The sequence below is a fragment of the Tachysurus fulvidraco genome, chromosome 2, assembly GCF_022655615.1.
Source record: "Tachysurus fulvidraco isolate hzauxx_2018 chromosome 2, HZAU_PFXX_2.0, whole genome shotgun sequence".
Taxonomy (NCBI): Eukaryota; Metazoa; Chordata; class Actinopteri; order Siluriformes; family Bagridae; genus Tachysurus; species Tachysurus fulvidraco.
The window spans coordinates 36,182,067-36,205,906 of NC_062519.1; the positions used below are offsets into that span (position 1 = coordinate 36,182,067).

General features: G+C 38.3%; 1 protein-coding gene across 1 annotated transcript in view; it reads left to right on the forward strand.

Moving 5' to 3' along the window:
- strn (striatin, calmodulin binding protein) overlaps nucleotides 1–23,840 on the forward strand; it is a 52,787-nt gene that overhangs the window by 19,879 nt on the left and 9,068 nt on the right. The window contains exons 2-15 of the mRNA XM_047806609.1: nucleotides 7,020–7,123; nucleotides 10,297–10,370; nucleotides 10,623–10,704; nucleotides 14,741–14,917; nucleotides 15,116–15,251; nucleotides 15,368–15,536; nucleotides 17,516–17,623; nucleotides 18,529–18,672; nucleotides 19,173–19,309; nucleotides 20,340–20,515; nucleotides 20,611–20,658; nucleotides 21,643–21,764; nucleotides 21,854–22,021; nucleotides 23,208–23,354. Coding sequence (XP_047662565.1) covers nucleotides 7,020–7,123; nucleotides 10,297–10,370; nucleotides 10,623–10,704; nucleotides 14,741–14,917; nucleotides 15,116–15,251; nucleotides 15,368–15,536; nucleotides 17,516–17,623; nucleotides 18,529–18,672; nucleotides 19,173–19,309; nucleotides 20,340–20,515; nucleotides 20,611–20,658; nucleotides 21,643–21,764; nucleotides 21,854–22,021; nucleotides 23,208–23,354 — 1,792 coding nt within the window. The remainder of the gene's footprint in view (nucleotides 1–7,019; nucleotides 7,124–10,296; nucleotides 10,371–10,622; nucleotides 10,705–14,740; nucleotides 14,918–15,115; nucleotides 15,252–15,367; nucleotides 15,537–17,515; nucleotides 17,624–18,528; nucleotides 18,673–19,172; nucleotides 19,310–20,339; nucleotides 20,516–20,610; nucleotides 20,659–21,642; nucleotides 21,765–21,853; nucleotides 22,022–23,207; nucleotides 23,355–23,840) is intronic.

Consider the following 23,840-nt stretch of genomic DNA (forward strand, 5'->3'; position numbering starts at 1 on the left):
GTGTCTGTGTATATATATACATGTAATAATATATATATATATATATATATATATATATATATATATATATTTATATATATATATATATATATATATATATATATATATTATATTATATTAATTAGTAAGTGTGTGTGTATTTATAGAAAAGACAAAAAATAGCCAACTAGCCACATGGTTGTTTGTTTACTCCTAACAAGATAGTAATTTTTAAAATGATGATTTTATGTTGATAAAATGAAAATGATATTTCAAAATGATAATAAAAATTATTGTTTAGAAGTTCTCATATGTTTAAACGAGTTTCCTTGGTCTTGTGGAAAACATGTCTATGACAAAGCGTCGATACATCCAAGCCTTTCCTGACCTTGTAAAAACAGCTATAGACATGTTTTCCAACCTTGAGCAGGTGTAGCATGCAGCACTTAATTGATTTGTTCCCCTTGAAATAGACTTGTAGCCCCTTCTTCACTGGTGGTGTCTCTTATAATGCAGTGCAACTTGTATCCTGGAGAACAAAGCAGCGACTGCAGAAATAAACGAATCATCTGTATTTAAGTGTACATTCATTTATACATTACAGTTTATTTTGTAGTGATAATTATGTTATCAAGAAGGAAATCTAATTTTGTGCTTTTTTTTTTTAACACACCCCCATCTTTTTATAGAGCAGCACAGAAGCATTAAAGTGAGAACTGGAGTGGATCATTTGGGTTACCCAGTTTCCTCTGCATCTAGGCCACTGTTCATCCTGGAGGTTCCCTTTGAAATGTCTTCTGATTTCATCATTTACTCTCTCTCTGTGTGTGTGTGTGTGTGTGTGTGTGTGTGTGTGTGTGTGTGTGTGTGTGTGTGTGTGTGTGTGTGTGTGTGTGTGTGTGTGTGTGTGTGTGTGTGTGTTAGAGCTTTGAATGGCTGACTAAAATGCAATATGACCCAACATTTCATGTCTGCTTGGGTTCGGACTCCTTTCAGGTTGGGGAGCGTCCTTCCGGTTTGTTGTTGTTTTTAGACTCCTGGCTTTTGTGGCTCAGTTGAGAACACATGCCACAGAGAATCTTGCATCTTTTGTACACTTTTCTGGCCACAAGCTTCAGAATACTTTAGGATATAATCTGTGTTTACTATCTGTGCAGTTCCCTGTACCATATTTCAATGGAAAAATATTTAACACTGTGGCCTTGTACACACCTGAAACACACTGCCTTTTACACCTGCCATTTAGAAAGCATCTTAAATAACCACTTGCAATAATTCCTGCTCAAGGAAGGACGTCAAGGACATTTATTACATCTGTCTCCTGCTACATTTCTTTCAGACAGAAATGTTTCCCGAATCGTGCATTATATACATGTTATTTCAATCATGTGGTCTGCTAACAAAACCTATAGATGTACAAGCAACAAAATCACAATAGATGCAACTGCTGTCAAAGTGTGACCTTTATCTGTTAGCCCTGTTGTACAGAATACTGCCATTTAGTCTACAAACTCTCTCGTAATGATTGCATGTTTTCCAGCTAGGGCGGTGAAGCAGGTAATTCTTTGCTGTCCAAGACGTTTCATGGCACTTTCAACAATGCATGTTAATACACGGCATGAACAGCACCATAGTCACTGGACGGTTGAAAGTTTATCCTGTATTTAAAATTTAGAGTTTTGATTGATGCAGATAACCTCATATGTCTGCTGAAAGGGCTCCAAATGTCTGCATGTTGGTCGTCTGCCATGTCAGTCACCTTCTGGGAAGTAGGTGGTTCTTGGCTGTGTTTATTCATGAAAGAAATTCAAAAGAAGTCTGGCTTGTAAGTCTAAGCTTCATCTAATATAATAATACATAATATATAAAAAGACCGGTATAATTATTCTTGATTAATATTTAAAATACCACAGCATCGATTCAGCCATTTTGTGAAAACTGTACAACACTTAACATTTCACATGATACAACCGTTTCCTTCAAACATCTTTAAATGAAGGGAGTCTTTTCATGCATGAATGCTATTATTAAAATGGAAGGTATGAACAGAATTAGATTAACAAATAAATGCACTGCCAAATAGGTGATTATTATTTTTTTTGAATTTGGAATCATTTAATCCAGAGTAGATTGAGAGCAGCATTAGCTAAATTTGGCTAAGCTTATCAATATTGCATCTGATTATATTTAATTAAATAAGAAAGTGTGATCGTGATTAAAACGCATTCATCATGCAGTCCTAATGGGATGAGACTTATTAACGTTGTGTGTTGTGAGTGTATGATGCCAGCAAAGTGGACGATCATAGTGTTTGAATCTGAGTGTAACACATTAGAACTGAAGTGGAAGAAAGATGGAGGGACAAAGACGTTTTTATGAATACATTATACACTTGCCTGTTGCATATAAATACCTGTACAGTTATAAATCAAAGGAAAGGTGTACAAGACAGTAGTGAGAGCAGCTCTGCTGTATGGATTAGAGACTGTGAGGAAAAGACATGAGGGAGAGATGGAGGTAGCTGAGATGAGGATGATGAGGTTCTCTTTAGGAGTGACGAGGATGGACAGGATTAGGAACGAGCACATCAGAGGGACAGCTCAGGTTGGCAGTTTTGGGGACAGGGTTGGAGCTGCCAGGTAAGAGGTCAAGAGGAAGACCAAAGAGGAGATATATATGGATGTGTTAAATGAAGACATGAAGTTAATTGGTGCGAGAGTAGTGGATGCAGAGGAAAGAGTTAGGTGGAAACAGATGATTCCCTGTGGCAACCCCTAGCAGGAAAAGCCAAAAGAAGAAGACGACCTGTACAGCAATAGCATCAAACATCAGAATGGAATAACGGGATCTCTGTGACTTTGAACGTGATATGGTTGTTTGGTTTGGTTTCGGAAACTGATGATCTCTTGGTAAAACTTTACTCAGTCTTTTAAAAAGCCTTCAGCTGTGCAGTTAAGGTTTTATTTTTGTTCTTGGCAGACCGGAATGGAACCCGAAGTGATCTGCTTTTTAGGTTTTTTGAGATGCTTTTCTGTTCATCATGGCTGCAAAGACTTAGGTTATTTAAGCTAATGTAGCCTTCCTGTAAGTTTCCTGTCTGTTCATTTTTCTCTAACTGATATACTGTATATCATACAGTAAAACAGACTACCTATGTGACAACTCTTCCAGTATTCTGGTGAAAGGATCTTATTTAGTTTTTTTTTAATCAGTCAAATGTCAGTTAGTTCTGAATCAGTTGAATCAGTAATACTCTCTGTGGCACTGCACATGATGGAAATGAACTTCTAACCTACTCTCCTCCCTTCTAAAGTGTTCTCCACACAGATTTAGACAGAAAGATAAATCTGTGCTCCTATGAGATGATATAATAGAGTGTGTGTGAGAGAGAGCGAGAGAACAAGACTTGACACCAAAAATGGTGTTTTATGGTGAGCCTTCAGTTTATCCCGTTATTATTTACACTAAATATATCATAAAAGTGATCTAGACTATTTTATTTTCTGTCAGAGTGCAAATATACGTGTTATGTAAGTGGTGGGGGCGTTTTTCATGCACTGAGGTACTCTTGTTTTGGTGCTTGTCAAAGCGTGTGTATTGTATTGTCCACCAAGACATTTTTAACCACAATGTAGTTATCGCTTCCCATCCCATCTCCCTGACAATTGTAAGCGTGCGTGTTTGTATGTCAAGGTGATTTATTTTTTTTCCCCTTGATGCACTCACATAGACTCCTAAGCACTCCGAAGTAATATCGCTGAATAACAGACTGTTCAGGGGGAATGAACTCTCTATGATCAAGTCCATTAACATAAAAAAACAATAATCATCATACATCATTGTGTTGCTGTGCAATTTGTGCAAACCTGCCTCATTTTTTTTCTTTTTAATTAAAATAACAGAGAGACATGCCAGGGCTTGGTGGTCTTGAATAGCTTGCCCTTGCACAGTCATGGTTTTTCTATGCGTCCATGTACTATAGTGCTTATCCTTTACATGGGGCCCTGGTGTCTGTCCCAGGAGATTTGGGGGACTGGGTCGGAGAAGCCCTGGACGGGTGGCACAATGATGCACCCATTCACCAATTTAGATATGCCAGATGCCATGTCTTTGGACTGGGAAAGAAACTGGAGTACCTGGAGGTAAACCCCAAATTGGCAGGAATCAAATCTCCCCAACCATATTTAAATTTTTTGTAGAAATATTTAATGAATGTTTAAATATAAAACTGATATTTGTAAATACAAATAAGTGGCTGGGCCCAAAAGCCACATTAGTGCAGATCACAAAGACAAGAAGGCATAGAAATGGGCTTTAGCTTATTCCAGCAGCTTATTCAGTTACGTTTGTGTAACATGCAGTTCTGGATTGTAAAGATCATTTATGGGGTCTTTCTGGTGAGATATTTTTCCAGTCCCAAAGCTTTTTCCATCAAACACAGACTGACTACTAATGGTTCCTTTTGTATGGTGGTGAGGATTTTGTTTGATTGTTTGTTTGTTTTCACAAAATGGAATTAGTGGACCTTGGTGTTTTGGATAGCAGTACAAATGGTACCACTTGTTATGTCCTGTTACAATAAAGCCATCATTTTTAAAAGAGCACTTCTGGATTTTTGTTATTTGAAAATACAGGAAAGGGAATTGTGAAACAATATGAAGATAGAGAAGCTAGTATATTATTTGACCAAAGGTCACTTGGACACTTGTTAAACATCACATTCCAGATTTATTCTCCCTTTTGCTGTAATAACAACAACCTCCACTCATCTTTCCAGTAGATGTTGGAGGATTTGTGTTCATTCAAGAGCATTAGTGAGATCATGCACTGATGTTGTTTGAGAAGGCCTGGTGTGCGGTCAGGGATCTGTGCAGGACATGTGGGTTTTTCCACTCCAACTTAGACCAGACATGTGTTCATGGAGCTCGCTTTGTGCACAGGGGCATTGTCATACTGGAACAGTGTTGGGTCTCTTAAGCACTATTCGGACGGGACTAGTTCTACGTTGATTTAGAGCTTCTCATTGATTTTAGTCCGGATTGTCTGAATGTGCCATCTCGGTAATCATTACGGACAATGTCAGTAAAGATTACGGCAACTTTTACTTTCTGTAAAAAGGTCCGGAAAAATTACCTCAGGTAATGCTAATCCCGTCCGAATAGACCCGCTGTAAATATGTACGGTAAAATTCCGTCATTTCCTGTTTAAAAGTAGTTTTTGGCGTGTTTTGCAAGCATGGAGGCACTTGAAACAGGAAGCAGCGTCATACACACACGACGACAAGGAGGTTACTGTGGTGTGTAAAGCGAGTTACCCCTCCCACTTCTGCTAGTTTTACTGAGATGTCTTGTCACGTGCGAATTGGCCAATTAATATTACAGACGTCCTGAGGTAAAATTGCATTACTCCACGTCCCCACGTAAAACTAATCCCGTCCGAATAGTGCTTTTAAAAGTCGCCGTAATCTTTACTGACATTGTCCGTAATGATTACCGAGATGGCACATTCGGACGAGAATAAAATCACCGAGAATCTCTGGTAATAATTACTTTACCCCCACGTCCCCACGTAAAACTAGTCCCGTCTGAATAGTGCTTTAGTTCCAGTGAAGGGAAATTGTAATGTTACAGCATATGAAAACATTATATGCAAGTATGTGCTTTCAGCTTTGTGGCAGCAGTTTGGGGAAGAACTACACTGGGTGTGATGGACAAATGAAGGCAAAACGATCTCGAAAAATCCCAGCATGAATAGGATAAACCTAGACAGGACCAGATTGGTGCTAATAACAAATAGGGTTGCAAAGGGGCAGAAAGTTTTCAGTAAATTTCCGGAAACCTTCGACGGGAATTTTGGAAATATTCCAAATTGGAAACTTTACGGGAATTTATGGAAATTTACGGGAATTTATGGGAATTATTTGAAAATATAGGGAAATGTATATAAACTATATCATATACAAACATAAATAAACATTTTGTTTGGTCATAAGCAGACATTCATGCAAGGTAATACAAATTAAAAAAATTACGTCTTGACTGATTTAATTGTAAGTAGAACTTTAATTGATTCTTTCATTGAGTGACACAAAAGCATAATAAACATTTATTATGCTTGTAATAAACATAATGAACTTAATAATTGTAATAAACATATTTCCCTATGATTGCAGTAAAATGAAAGCATCCCCCACCCTTGCCCTTCTAAAAAAAAAGTCCCAATCAAAATGTAAAATTAAGCATTTTTTCTTAAGCTTATTAGGTCTCTGCTTCTGTGGTAGTCAAGGCCTGGAAAATGGAGGGGAATTTCTTTTTAATTTCAGGGGGGGAGTGAGTGTGTGGGGGGAGGGTCATCAAATTATCTGTGCATGTGGTAACACTCCTAATTTACTGCTTATTAAGAGTTTGTAAGGTAGTTATTAAGTTTAGGTATTGGGTACAATTAAGAATGTAGAATAAGGTAATGCAGAATAAGGCATTAATATGTGCTTAATAATGACTAATAAATAGCCAATATTCTATTAATATTCATGCTAATAAGCAACTAGTTAAATGACCCTAAAATAAAGTGTTACTGTGCATGTTATGGAAGAACACAAGTACATGCAGGGAGTTTGGCCTCAATGGCCCTCCAGTAATCAGTGTGCTGTGTGTAAGTGACTTAAATTGCATTAAATCTTGTTGTTTTAAAATAAAAAACTCTGCATTTTTTTTAAATTCCCGGTTAATTCCCATATATTCCCGTTAATTCCCATATATTCCAGTTAATTCAAATATATTACAAATTCCCAGGGAAAGTTTCTAGCCTTGAAAATTCCTGGAATTTTGCAACCCTAATTACAAATGTGGACATCAACATCACAAACACACAGTCACAGTTTTAAACCCATGTCAGTTTCTCAAATTGCCAGTTTGGACCAGTTCTTTCATATTAATTATATTAATCTGTCCTTTTTATTTGTGAATGCAGACTCAAAACTTGAATGTAGTTCCTGCACCTGGTGTAAGTGCTAACAGTGTTATGCATTTATGTGTTTTCAGGCGCAGATTGCCTTCCTACAGGGCGAACGGAAAGGCCAGGAGAACCTGAAGAAGGATTTGGTGAGGAGGATCAAGATGCTGGAGTATGCTCTGAAGCAGGAAAGGTCTGAACCCATCTCATTCTCACTCACATCCCCAGTGTCTATGTTTGTATGTTGACTGAATAATGTGTTATAATAACTACAGCATGTACATTTTTTGTTGTTGAAAATTAGTTGTTCAAATTATCATTGGAGCTGTGATTAAATAATAATATGCTCCAGAGTTGCTGTAAGTCATTCTGACCTTCCTGTAAGAAAGGTTATTTTTGGTCATTAAGTAGGACTTTTGGCTACGAGTCACAGCACTGCCTCTGTTGGGTCCCTAAACAATACCCTTGTCTCTCTGCAGGTATACTTGTATTCTGTCTTAGTTGTGTCCAGTCTTCAGCCAATTAAGGCGTAATGATGCACAAAAGTCATATTCATTACAATACGATAAAAGCGGTGCGACAATACGATTGCATTTTCAACCCTAACCCTTGACTGATGCCCCATCTAGTGATTTTTACATTTAATTATGCAGATGTACATAAAGTCTGAAGACAATGAAAGGGTGTGTTTGAGGTGTCTGTGTGCATGTGTGTGCAAGTTGCTTCATGTTTTGTTTAGATTTAGAGACTTACACAGAAGCGTGATTTGAGCAGATGCATGGATGTGCCTGTGGTATTAGTGCTGCTATATTGTACACATCCTCCACATTCGGCATACTGTAATATCTCCCAATATTCATCAACTTCCTGAGAATCCAGTGCTGCCTGCTTTGTCCATAGTCATTGCTTTGTTGTTGTTGTTGTTGTTGTTGTTGTTGTTGTTGTTGTTGTTGTTTTTGTTTAGCTAATACACATGTGTTAGCATATTGTGAATTGTGGAAAAACAGCATGCTTTTTATTATACTGTCTTTTATTTTTATTTTTTTATTTTATGAATGTGGTGTAATTTCATTGGCGGTGATGTGTGAGGTTTGTGATTTTTTTTGTTGTTTGTTTTTTTGGTTTTTCTCCTGTGGATTAGTTCTCTTTTTCACTCCGACTCTGTAGTTATTTTTCTTTTCACATTGTTTTCAGGAGAGAATGAGTCATTCTTCCAGGTCAGGCTGAAATTATATATGTTCCCTGTGATTCAAAGTTTGAACCAGGGAAAACGGTGACCACAGAGACCGAGCTCATGTAACAGGGCCTGTTGTGAAAATGGAAACATACTGCTCCTCAATGCTCTTGCCATCTATTTAGTATACTCTGTTTCTCAGTTCTGTATCTGGCAACTCAACTCTTTGCACAGGACATGTCCGCAAGCATAAAGCTATATGTGGTTTTCATTCCTGTCTACATGCACCGTGTTTTTGAAAATTTCTCTTTTTACTATAACAAAAAAGTGGTAAGTCTTTCAGGGACTGTACTGTTAGGTCAGACTGCTTAAGGGTAACGTTTGATAGCAGGTGTATTGAATGGTGGAGGAGACGTTAAACTGTGTATCATTTTTATACTAAAAAAAAGCACACTGTGTTTGTTGACTGGCATTAAAGTGGAACTTCTGATTAATGTTACAGTTAATACATAGTGTTTGTCTGGATCTTAGCAAAAATCTTAAATGTGGTAGATTCTGATGTGACTGGATGGATGGATGGATGGATGGATTGATGGATGGATGAATTGGATGGATAGATGAATTACAGTAATTACAGTACAGTCTACCATAATGTTTTCGGCCATCTTGAACATTTTTTTTCTAGTCTAGTGTCAGCACCTGGTAGCCTCGCCTTCTTCTGCAACATAAGCAAAACTGTGAGCATTGAGTGAGAGCATGAAGTGTCCAATAGGACACACGTCGTCCTGAACAGCCTGAAAAAAATGGTGTAGAATCCTGCAGCAATGTGTGCAGTGATTTGGGACGAACATGTGACAAACAACGGAGTGATGCTTCAAATTTCAGCCTCGTTAATAATCAGGGTTTGTACTCAACATCAGGCTAAATATCTTATAAAGAACACGGGACTTGTAAAACTAACACAAATTTAAACTTGAATTATTCAACTCGCTCACAATGCAACTTCCAGTCTCCTCTTAATGGCAGTCTGATCTATTAGTTAGCAGTTACTGTCATTTACTATTTCAGAACATAGTTGAATTGTGAGAGCAATGTGCCATCACTTTTGCTTAATTCTTTAAGAAATAACATCAGCTGCCTTTTTTCACCACATCCATGATAATGGTGATACATATGCTGAGATTTAGTTACCAGCTGGCCTTCATGGAAATTAGATTATTGTAGTTTGGGTAGGAAGGTGAGCTGTTAAAAATGCTTATTCAATAAAATTTCATTACTTACTGTGTTTTTATTAAAAAGGATAAACGCCGGAGAGCGTACCTGGTTGTAAATACAGTAAATAACATTTAATTGACTTAAATGTATACTTTTAAAACAATCGTACACCACCTTGTCATTGCTTATTGTCCTGTTTTTATAGTTTGGCATCTAAAAGTGTGCCCTGTCATGTTTTAATCTTTACATCACTTAAAATCACTTTAAACAATCATGAAATTTCTGTTTTTTTGTTTTTCCTTTTTCTTCAAAGTTCCGTTAATCTGCTGAGCAAATCTGCAGAGTGATTTATTTTATCCTATAACTAGCTGGCAGATGCTGTGATGTATAGTTTTTTACCTAATCTGCTGAATCAGCTGCCAGAGACGGTGACGCTGTGGTGCTTAAGGTTCTGGTCAGGCATTCAGAAGGTTGGACCCTTGAGTAAGACTTACCCCTTAACTGCTCAGCTTAGTTGCTCTAGATAAAAGGGTTTGCCAGATGAGTATGTGGTTCAAAGTCAAGTTGATATTTGATTTGTAAATGTGTGTAAATTGTTAGCAAGGAATGTGTTTGGTCATGAGCAAGTTTTTTCGTTCGGTCTAGTCCTGTCTGGTGTCTCAATTCTGTCTAGTGTTCTGTTGCTCCTCAGGGGTCTGAAAGTTAGTCATCCCATTAACCACCAGCCGAAAGCCACAGACTCAATTTAATTAAGTTTTAACTCAATATATAATCAGATGCCATTATTTTTACACATTATTCATGTATAGCTTTGTAAAATGACTTATCTGACAAGCACCGGTTGCTTTCCAACTGGGTTACACCGAGGTGCCATGAGTGTCACATTATATCTCCAATTTATAGATTCATTCAGCTTAGAATACAAGGTAACACAAAGGTAACTGTTTTTGTTTTGTTTTTTCTTTTTCTGTCCACAGGGCAAAATACCACAAGCTAAAGTATGGGACTGAACTCCTGCAGGGAGACATGAAAGCACCAAGCTATGATTCAGGTAGACTTGAACAATTGCACTGCTTCCACACACCACATGGCTATTTTTGTCCCCAGGGACAACACCTGAGAGACAGGAATCCAAATATTATAAAGCAACAACAGAAGAGTGTTCTTTATTTTCCTCTTTCAATTTTATAATTGGAATTGCTGATAGAAAAACGATTCTTTGCACTACAAAATCCAACACATTAGTGAGACTGAGCTTGTGTTTGAGTTTTGCTTTTGTTTTTGTTTGTCTTTTTCCCTTCAGATGATGGCAATGAAAATGAGGTTCTTCCAGAACCACCTAACAGCCAGCTGAGCTGGAAACAAGGAAGGCAGCTTCTGAGGCAGTGAGTGACGCATACATAGATAAAACCCACACAGAAAAACAAGGAAGGCTGTCACTGAGACAGTAGTCTACACTCGCTTACATACAGACCCAGGCACATAGTGTAAGTCCACTCCCACGTAGAAGCATGCAGAGCATCGCACATACGCCTACACACACTCTGAAACGCACTTGGGTGTAGGCAGGGCTTCAGCAAACAGCCTCGATCTGGGTAGGCAGTTAAAGCAATTCACTCGTTATATAATGACGAGTGTCGATTGTTCCCATTCTTTAGCACTGTCATGCCTATGGAGTGTAAATTCTCTTTCACATCAAACAAATGATACAAAAATAACCTTTAGTGGAAAGGCTGCAAAAATATCTGATGAATAGCAGACAAAATGCTTTATCAACCTACAAAAAGCACATGTGCTAATGGTATGTGTCTGTCTTTCTGGATACGATAAGCCATGCCTCGTCATCCAGACACTGCTAGGAACAAAGTCCACAGCTTCTTGGCACTGACATGCACAGAGGCTCACCTCTACATAACTGGAAGCGATATGCACAGAGGACTGACAGACAGAGAGGCTACACTTCCTAATACTGAGACTAACAGGCCCTGTGGTCACATCTCCTTCCCTGGTACTGACAGACACAGACACCATTTAATCAGAGACAGAAAAAGACCGACTGACCGGCACAGAGGCTCTAGATCCTTTAATGGGACTGACAGGTACAAAGGCCACACCTCCTTTACTGGTAGTAGCAGGTACAGAGGCCACACCTCCTTTACTGGTAATGGCATGAACAAAAACCATGCCATTTCCCTGGGACCGACAGATACAAAGGACACACGTCCTCCATTAGGACTGACAGGCACAGAGTTTACAACTTTTTTACTGGGACAGACACAGAAACCATGCCTCTTCCCTCGGGCCCTCCTTCACTCAGACTTAAAGACTTCGAGGCCTTGCTTTCACCGAATCTGGCACACTACATTAGTCTATACTTCTGTTAAATATAATTTTTTCACTCTCTCTTTCTGTGAGAAGCCGTGTCTCATAGAAAGAGAGAGAGATTTCAAAAATGCCATTAAAGAAATTCTACATTATACAATGTGTGCGGGAAAGAAAATAAATTTGTCCCCCTCACTGACACTGGGTCCCAGCTGGATGTCTCAGTCCTAATAGTGCATCTGTATGCCTGCTGGCTAGCTGATTAATATCTTTCAAGTAAGAAGAAAAAAACACACACTCATAGAAAGTAAAGACAGCATAGCAAATAAAAACTGCATCATCACATTTGGTCAGTTTAATCTGTCTGTATAACAAGGACGTTTCCTAGAGACAGCAGGGGAATGCCCTTCACCACTGTCCTTCACGGACCACTGTCGAGCAACACAGTGAACATTTATCCAGGGGTTACAGCCTACTGGTTTTATTAGTGCACACACACACTGATTTCTTGTTCTGGGTCAGAGAAGCTTCAAGTATCATGGTAAATCTAACATGAACGAGTGCATTAGAGGAACGGCTCAATGTGTTTCACTGTGCGAGCCGGCATAGAGCGCAAACAACAGCATGTTCTATTCCCTTATCTCTTTCTTGTTGTGTGTCTGTGTGATACATGATATGCAGTGACAAGATTAATGCAGCAAAGCACAATGACATGCCAACTGCACAATACACACACACACACAATGATGATAAGCTCATAACAGGGCTGGTACAGTGACTTTGAGGTTTTCACCATCAATCAGGCATTATCTAGCATCTTCATGGAAAATATTTCCTGAAACAAGAAAAGCTGCCAACCACCTCAGTGGCTGACCAAAAGAAACGGTCGACATTGGGGCATTCAGCATTATCAGGAGCTAGCAAGTGAAACCAAACACTTTGAAAACTTTTCTACTTGTAACTGCTGTTTATTTCGACTCTCAAAATGCACTCGAGGGATTCGCTTGGCACCATTAACTTCCCATGGAGAGAAATAAACAATTATTAAACAAAAGTTAAATAATATATCAATACAAGTCATAACATCATTGCACAACTTGTACAGTTTGTACAAAGAAAGCTCTGTCAGAAACGACAGAAAAATATGAACGAATCACAAATCAGCAATAAATAATTAATCTCACAATAATGACTTATAATTGCTCAGAGAAGAGAGTAGACTGTGTGGACTGTTAGATAGGGTCATGAAGGACAGTTCCATTATTGCTGTACAGCAAGTGTGTGTGCGTCTGTGAGAGAAAACACAGTTCGAGAGACAGTGAAGGAGGATGAATGGTGGATTGTGTTGGGGCATTCAGCCTTCCTGTGCCCGGAGTGACTGGTACAGCGAGAGACGGAATGCTTCCCTTTCTCCTCCTTTTCTTTCACTTTTTTTTTTTCAGTTTTTTTTTCTCTCTTAAAGCCAGTTCTTAAAGATTCTGATCAAATTCCTTAGAGATGCACATCAAGCTGGAAGTTTAAGAGAGGTTTGTGTAGTAGGATGTTTTTGGATTGTTGCTAAAGCCATCTGAAGGTATGATGTGATGAGATTTCTTTAATGGAAATATAATGAGCGAATTGAATCTCATTCTGATTCACATTTGTACTGTGTGTGGATGTTGTAGATGGTATATTGTTGCATGGGAACTTTGCAAGTTAGATGGTGCCTTCATCTTTTTCAGCAGTTTAGCGTTCTCTCTGTTTCTGTCTCTCCTCTCTCTCAAAGATAAACAAATGTTTTGTGACTTATACACAAAAGCTTAATGTTATATTTGTTTATGACCATGATGATTGTGGTAGTAAAGGTGGTGGTGGGGTTTTCAGAAGTGTTTCCTGATTGATCAGAAGGTATTGATTATCAGCTTCTTTGTTGCTAAGGTAACATCTTACACAGGGTCTTGTAGAAGACACTTGTAATTGTTATGGTGAGGTTTTCTGTCAAGAGTTGTTTTTGGAAGAAGTCTCCAGTGTCAGTTTTTTTTAACAGTCAGATGTAAAGCTGTTCCTTAAAGTTCTCCAGACCTGGAATCTCTTCAGGATAGAGGGTTTCTTGGTAACAAGCTGACTAGCTGTAGTTTTATCTTATTAACTTCAAGAAGACACCGAGATACTGGTGAAGGAACGACAGATTATTTAACAGACTCATCTGTTAGAAGCGATAACCGAAACTGACTTGTTTTTAAAGGCATTTCACAATATCAAATGTAATTAGAAATGGATAAAGATATTTTTTCATTCAATTTATTTGTGTAGCACTTTTGGACATAGTCTCAAAGCAGCTTTAGAAAAATAGAGAAACATAAAAATCATATAAAAATCATAGAGAATTAAATTAACATGTATGTAGTGTTAAAGAGGAATAAAAAAATTGGAGATGCCACAATGAATTCCCTGTAACAGCATGTCCTGTTGAGTTTCATGTCTTATATCTTACACAGATGACCAGATTCTTTAGCTTTAACTTTATAAATATACTTTCATGAACAAGAAGTATGATGTCCTGCAGTGAGGTGAAAATAACAGCAGAGAAGCTGTTTAGCTCACTTACAAATGTCTGTGGGGCAGTTGTTGGGGCAGTCAGTATGGGCACAGTGCCAAATATATTTTGTTACACTCAAGTGTTGGAAATTTGCAAGAAATTAAGAAAAAAGAAAAAATATTGAATAGACTTTCTTCAAATCTTCCATTTTAGACCATCAATATCTGTAGTCATGTATAGTGAACTTATTACTGTTTCATTTAAGAAACAGCTGCCTTCATACGAGTTATAATATCAATTTTAGTTGAAATGTTGTTTTTGTTTAGTTTATTAGAGCAGGTACAGGTAAAATTTCAAAACCACACAGAAATAATGTATACATACATACATATAAACATTGTTGAAAACTGCTAAAGTTATCCTTCAGTGTCACTCACAACAAAGTGAGTGATATATATATCTCCTTTATTTGTGTGTGTTCTTAGCACAGCTTAGAAAATCTAGTGAATGTCCCTTTAACCAAATGTTAAAAAAAAACAACTAGAACCGATCATGCATCAGAACACTATCTTTGTTGTTAGGTACCTTCAGGAGGTGGGCTACACGGACACTATCCTTGATGTGAAGTCTCAGAGGGTGAAGGCATTGCTGGGGCTGACGGGAGACAGTGTGGAGCGAGCTGGAGACCGTAAGACAGAGCCCATGGTGAACGGCACAGAGCCTTCATCTCTGAAGGAAAGCACCACCAACATGATGGGGTGAGAGAGACAAAGGCAGAAGTGATTCATACAAAAGTCCAAGAGGACCGAGAATGGCAGAATGTTGTGGACTGTATAGTGGTGTTAAGAGGAAAATAAATCTAAATAAATAGTTCTGCCTCTGGACCAGTAGCTTTATATAGAGATGAAGGCTTAATAAGGTGAAGTCATCTTCTATGTTTGAATTTGTCTTCTCAGGAAACCAGAAATGTCTGATTCTGCGACGGTTCTGGAGGCCTTCAAGTTCATTGAGAGCGCAGCTGCAGAGTTCAGTGATGAGGAGGATGAGGAGGACAGTGATGGGAGGGAAAAGACCATCATTGACTTAGCAACAGTGCGTCTGCACCGAGGACACTGCAAAGAGAGACATAACTATTATCTCATTACATAACCCAACAACCCACTCCCCTTCACTTTCTACCCCTCTCTTTTTCTTTCTTTATTTGGCAGATGATGAGGAAGAAAGTGTCCCCATCTCCATCCTCTTCCTCTTCCTCGGCTGATCTCAGTGATGACCCGGATACTGAGGAGGCTCTGAAGGGGTTTGACTTCCTTGCCAGCAGTGAGGACATGGAGGGCTCACCAGAATCTCCCGCCACCGGAGACGTGGTTGATTGGGGTAAGACTTCGACACGTGTCCTTGGAAGTTATCAGTAAATATCCATTCATTTTGCAAGTAAAGTGTGTTGTAAAGCTAGTTTGCGATTCTTTTCTCAGAGCATAAATGGCTGTGATTGGTTTGGTCAGACAGTTAATCATAACAAAGCTAATTACCTCAGCAAACTCACACTGATGTGATTTATTCACATTCCTCAGCAATTTCCCGATAATTAATTTTTTTTTCTTTTTACTGTGTTACTGATAACACTTCAGTAAAACCTCTGTTTTAGAGGTTCAGATATTTTCTGAAAGATCAGATTTAGCTATAATGCATATGCATTTCTAAACGTAATATTATTGTGGATATTGTGTATGGAGAACTTGGGTGGTGTTCGTGTGTGTGTGTGTGTGTATGTGTGTTATAAGAGTAGAGTGTTGTTTTCCACAAGCTGTGTATTTTTGCTGTGACATGGCTCAGATACGGTAAAGTCTCTCGCTCTATCCCTTCAGTCTATAAGTCTATATTTTCCTCACAGTCTGTCTCTGCTGTGTTCGATTAGTGACAGAAACTGTAGTGTCTTAGATAAAGAAAAAGCTGAGCCTGTATAGAGTGCAGCTTAATAATGATAATAATAATAATAATTATTATTATTATTATTATTATCATTATTATTATTAATCGGTCTGAGATTGTCATATGATGGCTTGGTGTTGCACTTTGTCAGGTAACAGCAGTGCTTTTGGTCATAGGAACATAAACAAGGTTGAGACTCAAATCGGAGTCACTGAATCAACTAAAGTTGATTTTCTTCTTCTAACAGCGCATCCCAAATGGTCGTATTCCTCCGACACGACAGCAGTTTTCCCATGATGCCATTTTCAAAATTAAATACATATAAATACAATATAATACATAATACTTTGTTTTCATTAATATCTACATTTCAGCTTTATCTCTGTTATTCTGACACTGGAGACTCCTTCTGTAAGTGTTAAGGGGCATCTAGAAGTTTTTCTCTTTTTAAATAACAAATTTTTTGTTTATTATTAGGCTGAATTCTAACATATGCTGATTTTATCACTCTCAAGTCACCAGTCGCTGCACATTAACGTTTCCAGTAAACCTTCTTGGGACTGGTTGCCATAGTAATAATGGTTATCAGTAGGTGGAGCAACTATTATTCTATATCAGTTTGAGAGAGAGAGAGTGTTTGTATTTCATCCCAGATGAAGGAGAAGCAGTGTGTGTTCACACCAAGTCACTTCCTGTTATATAAGGTTAAGCTTTTCTCATCTCTGGATATGCAAATTTGTAGGCACCAGCAGCAGGAAGTCACCAGCTCTCATTGGAATTAAATGAGTCACTGCACGTGTGAACGGAGTTAGAATACGTCGTGTGACAGGAGCCTGTTACTATAGAAACAATCATATGAGAATAAGCACCTTATTATAGATTTGAATTGCAAATCAAATCAGAAGTCAGTATTTTCTGATATATGAGAATTAAAAATTCAGATACTCTGTGCTATAACCTTTAGATAATTGCTTGTATCCAGTTAAAATCCTGTATCCAGCTCTGGGTTTTATCCTCCTAGTTCTCTCGTCAGTTGTTGTATGTGTCAGCCTGATAAAATCACTGATAATCTCGCTAAGACTCAGACTTCTGGGAAGGTTGACTTGTTGATATGGCAACTGGCAAGTTAGTTCTGATGAGGTGCAATTTTCATCTAACTTATCAAAAGGGGGGGTGTGGGGTGTTAATGGGAGAGAAATTTAGACCAGGTTATGGCAGATAGAGCACCTGATACAGCTTGTGTCCCAAAAAATATGGCCCTGTCATCCATTATTTCTTTGCAGCTTTTTCCTGTCTCAGTGATTCTACATCCAGAACATTACTATACTTCACTTTAATTAAAAAAAAGGTCTACACGCTGCCAGTCGCCTCCAGCTCTGGTGTTTGTGTTCTGAGACTGAATGTTGTCTCCATCCTCCATGTAGAGAAGGAGCCAAACGCCATGACAGAGGCCTGGGAGGTGGACCAGAGCCTGATCTCCAAACTCAAGGAGCAGTACAGGAAGGAGCGCAAGGGCAAAAAGGGGGTGAAGAGTAAGTGTGGCCAGACCTCCGATATTTCCTGTCTGATCAAACGCTGTTCTGGAAATATTTCTTTAATTTGTACAGCTCTGTACTGTCTCTTAGACCTCATTTTAGTGGGATTTTGTTTTAGATTTCAGCTATTAATCAGTACATACAATCATGCTGTTTTATTTTCTTTTCCATTGTGCTTATTATATCCATTTTCCCTTCCTTCTTCCTTTCTTTGTATTTTTTGTCTTTTTGTTGTGTCTTGCTTTTTATATGTCCTCATTTTCTCTTTCCTCTTATATTCTCTCTTAAATTTTCTTTCTATTCTGTTGTTCATGCCTTATCTCCCTTTCTCTTTCTTTCTTTCTTTCTTTCTTTCTTTCTTTCTTTCTTTCTTTCTTTCTTTCTTTCTTTCTTTCTGTATTTCTGTATTTCTGTATTTCTTTCTGTATTTGTTTTTTATTCTTTACCTTTCTGTCCTTGCTGTTCTTTCCTTTACCCAGTGACTGGACAGCTTTTGCACATCAACACAATAAAAAAAAAACTAATTTATTATTTTGAGAATAAGATGACGGTCATAACAATCACATCATAAATTTACAGCTGTAAAAGCCAAAGCGTGAGCTGCAACACTTGTTCTTATTCTTTACTTCACTTCCTTGTGATATTTGTCTCCAGTTTCCTGCTTTTGACTTCATCTTTTAACCATTTCCCTTGTGGGATTAATAAATTATATCTATCTGTCTTACAATTTGAATGTTCCTTTTTTATGTTCTAAATATGAATCTATAAGTTTTCTGTTCCCATGGTAACTTCACATTGTATCTCTCTCTCTCTCTCTTGCTCTCTCTCTCTTGCTCTCTCTCTCACACACTCTTTCATTCTTTCTTTGTGTGTCTGTCATCAACTCTTATTTTTGTCTGCAGGGCCAAACAAGTCTAAGCTGCAGGACATGTTGGCTAATCTGAGAGACGCCGAAGATCTTCCCTCCATGCAGCCGCCTGTGGCTCCCCCGGCCAGACCCAGCTTACCCCGCCTCAACGAGCATGATCTCAGCCGTGCTGATGAAGGTGTGATCACCCACCTACCTTACAACCCCCCCCCCCCCACACACACACACACACACACACACACACACGAACACACGAACACACACGAACACAGAGTTAACTTAAATCAACTTTGTTTCCATTCCTTTGTTTTTGTTTGTCTTTTGTGGGGGGTTTTCTTTCTTTCATTTTCTTCATCTTTAAAACGTGGCCGATAGATAGATAGATAGATAGATAGATAGATAGATAGATAGATAGATAGATAGATAGATAGATAGATAGATAGATAGATAGATAGATAGATAGATAGATAGATAGATAGATAGATAGATAGATAGATAGATAGATAGATAGATAGATAGATAGATAGATAGATAGATCGACAGCATAACAGAAGCACTGACTTTCCCTTAATTCTCACCTATCTGTACATATGCTCACTTGCATAGTGATAATCATCTCTCTCCCCAAGCATGAACTTACAAACCTGTCTGGTCTGTGTGTGTGTCTGTGTGTTGCAGTGGAAGCTCTTACATTCCCTCCATCCACTGGTAAATCGTTTATAATGGGAGCGGATGAGGCTCTGGAGAACGAGCTGGGACTGGGAGAGTTGGCTGGTCTGACTGTAGCTAATGAAGCAGAAAGTCTGGCCTACGATGTAAGTACCACCTTTTATTAATATAGAAATATTACTGCACATCAATGCACAACGAAATACAGCTTTTGAATAAAAGAGCATAAGAGTTCAGAACTGCCTGTGAAAAGCTACACCGCTTCATTTAGAAATGTCATTAAACACTCGGGGCTTTTCATCAGGACGCGACTGCAGTTGTTTACTTGCTCTACAAACACACACACAATCATCCAGTTCATTTCTGTCTCTACTTCAATGAATGTATGAACAACGTGATATCTTTTTTTTTTTTGCTATACAGTGGGGAAAATAATTTTTTGATAATTTAGTAAGTTTACCCCTTACAAAGAAATTAACTGTTAAAAAAAAAAAGTTATAAATTAAAAGTATTTGAATGAGCCAAATAAGTATTTGATTCCATACCATAACATTAGTCACTCACTTCACCGTAATGTATTAGATCCTGCAGTGCCCCCTTGCTCAAGAAGGCACATGTACAGGCCTGTCTGAAGTATACAAATGAACACCTGAATTATTCAGAGAAGGCATGGGAGACATGAGACCAAAATTGAGCCCTTTAGAATCAACTTTACCGCCATGGTTTTTTGCAGTGGGTATGGTGTTCTTGGGGTCATATTCAGCAGATAAATAAATAAATAAATAAATCTGCTTTGGGGCTGTTTCTCTGCTAAGGGGACAGGAAGACATCAACACATTGAGAGGCCAATGAACGGGCCATGTAAAGAGATGAGAACCTCAGCCAGAACACTAAAGATAATAACCCAAGGATTTCTCCACCAAGTACTAAGTCATGTTTTGCTTGAGGATCAAATACTTCTTTCACTAAATCAAATACAAATTAATTTATAACCTTTACTAAATGTTTTTTTTTTCTGGATTTCTTTGTTGATATTCTGTCTTGCTCTGTTAAAATAAACCTACCATTAAAATTGATGGACCGTTCAATTTTCTTTGTTAGGGAGTAAACTTGATTCAGCAGGGCATCAAATAATTATTTCCCCCACTGTTGCTGATGTATTTTACCTCCTCTTAGATCACCAACAACAAAGACGCTTTGAGGAAGACGTGGAACCCCAAGTTCACACTGAGAAGCCATTTCGACTCCATCCGCAGTCTGGCGTTCCACCCTCAAGAGCCGGTGCTGGTCACAGCTTCAGAGGATCACACACTGAAGATGTGGAACCTGCAGAAAACAGCTCCTGCCAAAAAGTATGAGTCAAAGGACCGCAGCTGGCAATTTGAGTTAATGTAACATAATAGATACAGAGATATTTACATCGTCTCTCTCCTGCCTCTCTGTTCAGGTGCGCTGCTCTTGATGTGGAGCCCATTTACACATTCCGAGCTCACAGGTGAGACACATGGTCGAGTCAAGCATCTTTTCAGCTCATCATGCTCACTGTGCCTTGTTGTTTCTAGCAGCATTGTGCACATTTATAAGTATGAATAGGTAAAATCACAGCTACATGCACCACCTCGCTCAAGTACACAGTGCGTGTTTATCAGCCTGCTTTCAATCACAAGTTGCTGATTGGCTTTGTCCATAAGAACAGAAACATTATGACTAATTATTTGTCCAGCTGTTAATGTCGCTGGTTTTCTTTTAATATTGAGAGGACAGGGTGTGCCTTTGGCACTCTAACATGTTTCACATTAAATAGCATCTTAAATAGCAGTTTTAGCTTTTTCAGTACAAATGGGTAGTGATTCATGCACAATGCAGGCATCATTTGTCTAAGAAAATGTATCCACCACAGCAGGATTTTAATGTTTATATTGTGATCAGAGAATTGTAATCGAAGTCAAAAATCTTTCCTCTGATTAATGATCATGTTTTCTTGGATCAACTGAAACTGCTTAAACCAATAATCTAGTGAAAGACATTACATCCAAATGTTTTTTTTGGTGGTATGTGTGAATTATTTCAAGTGCTGCAAAAAAACACTGAGCATGCAGATATTAGGACAAGAGAAAAATATGTCCACTGTATTTTGTTTTTCCAAAATGCACTTATAAAGGTCTTGTATGTGAATGCAGGAAGTCGTCTTTATTATTGTCACATATACATTACACTTATACACAGTGAAATTATTTCTTTGCATATCTCAACTTTGGAAGTTAGTGTCAGTGTGTAAGGTCAACAGTGATGCAGTGCCCCTGTAGTGGGGAGTGTTGAGGGCCTTGATCAGGGGCCCAACAGTGGTAGCTTTGGCGGTGCTTGAACCTCATATATCATCAACCTAAACCCTTAACCACTTGAACTACCACTGTTCCAGCATGCTTGTTTTGTTATAGGTGTGTAGTTTTTTGAGGTAACACATTGTTCATCTGTATAGGGGTGCAGTTCTGTGTGTGGTCATGAGCAATAACGGAGAGCAGTGTTTCAGTGGAGGAGTTGACGGGACCATCCAAAGCTGGAACACTCCTAGTCCCAATATTGACCCCTATGACTCATATGGTACGTTCCATTCTTGCACCTTTCAAGCTTTAGGAATATCAGACTGTTGATTTCTCTCTAAATTATGTGTCTGTGTCTGGCTGTGACAGAGCCGTCTGTGCTGAGGGGGGCGCTGTGTGGTCACACTGATGCAGTGTGGGGTTTAGTCTACAGTTCAGCCCACCAGAGGCTGCTGTCCTGTTCGGCAGACGGGACGGTGCGACTTTGGAATGCTGCAGACACTTCGCCCGCGCTTGCCATCTTTAACGAAGACACGGGTAACGGCACATATCTCAGATCTCATCTTCATTCACACATACAGAATTTGTCATTAAGAGCACTTCATATATACACATTAATCCTCATCAATCCTCATTCAGTATCATGGCTCAGTAATACCTCATTAAAATATTCTCATTGTGGAATACACTCATGCTCCATTAATGACACATCCGTAATGTGTCTTCAGTTAAAAAAAAAAAAACCCACATATTATTAATGATGCCTCAGTAAAATATCCCTAAAGTAGAACACCTTAATTCTATATGCAGCATTTACTGCATTAATAAGTCATTGTAATTCTAGAACAAGTTCTTTTTGTCTTTTTTTAATAAAACTGATATTAAAACGTCGTCGTTCTAGAATACATACCATTTTCAATGAGTTAATACCTAATTGAAACATCCTCATTCTAGATCAAACGACCTCTCACCTCATCTGTGATAAATCCTTGAAGTATCATATTTCTAAAACATATACATTATAGTTACAGCCCAAATTGCATTTTTATGCACTATTTTGTTTTTGTGTGTTTAAATTATGTAGTGTGTTCACAATGAAAATTTCAACAAGACGTGGTTTGCCCACATTGTGTGTTTTATTTTTCCTCATTGTAAAAACATTTACAGTATTCTGCTAAAGCTAGCTGTGTCACATTACACACTGTTGATGTCATTTGCCATCGATAGAGAAATGTTTTTTCTTTCCTGTTAGTAAAAGCATTTGAGATATTAACCTTCTAAAACTATATAGTGCATAGTGTAAGTTCATAGTGTAAACTACATCATTTGTGACACAACTTCTGTCTCATTAATACTTCCATAAAACGCCTGTGTTCGAGAACACATGCTCTGTGACTTAAAAAAAAAAGATTAATGAAACAAGTCTGTCAAATAACTCAATAATATTCTCATTCTAGACCAAACACAATGTTTCATGAACACCACATTAAAATGTTGTGGTTCTAGAACACTGTGCTTCACTGAAACATTCAACCAGACATGTGGTGCACTATATAGGTTCTCCGGTGCTTTTCTGATATCCACCAGGTACTGAACATATGGACGGAGTTTTATAGAACATGGGATTCGTGTTCTATATATTTGACTGTCAATATTTGACTGTCAGTTATTTGACTGTCAGTTTGTGCTCATATCTCACTGCATCTGTTCGTGTGTGTAATAGAGTTTGGCATCCCCTCCTCTGTGGATCTGGTGTGCAGTGAGCCAGCTTACATGGTGACAGCCTTTAGCAATGGCAGGACAGGTATCTTCAACATGGAGACACAGCAGCTGGTGCTGGAGCTGGAGTCTCAGAATGCTGGGGAACCAGGTACATACACACACACACACACACACACACACACACGCACACACCTGTGCTGAAATTTCTGCCTTGAACTTCTGCTCTTAAAATACACTTTGTGTGGAAACGAGGTGGACTGAGACTTGAGAGTGGGCGGGTTTTACTTTAATACCGGAGCTCAGATACGAAGCTCGCAGGGCAAAAGTTTAGCTTTTTGGAAACCTCAGGAGCATTCAGTTGTGTGTTTTCATTAACTGTTTTAGTAAATATAAAATCTGTTAGATAATATATCTTTAATATATAATAAGTAAATATAATAACTGTGAGCTCAAATTTATTAAAGCTTTGGTTCTGAGTTTAACATTTCTGTTCATTATTTCTGTCAAGTGTCTCTCTGAAGGAGTAAAGTTTAATTGCTGTGAAAATAATTATACGTTAACCTTTTGCTTATTTGCAGTTAACCAAGTGTTTGCTTATTATTACCTCCTACAGATATTGGAATATTAAAATTAT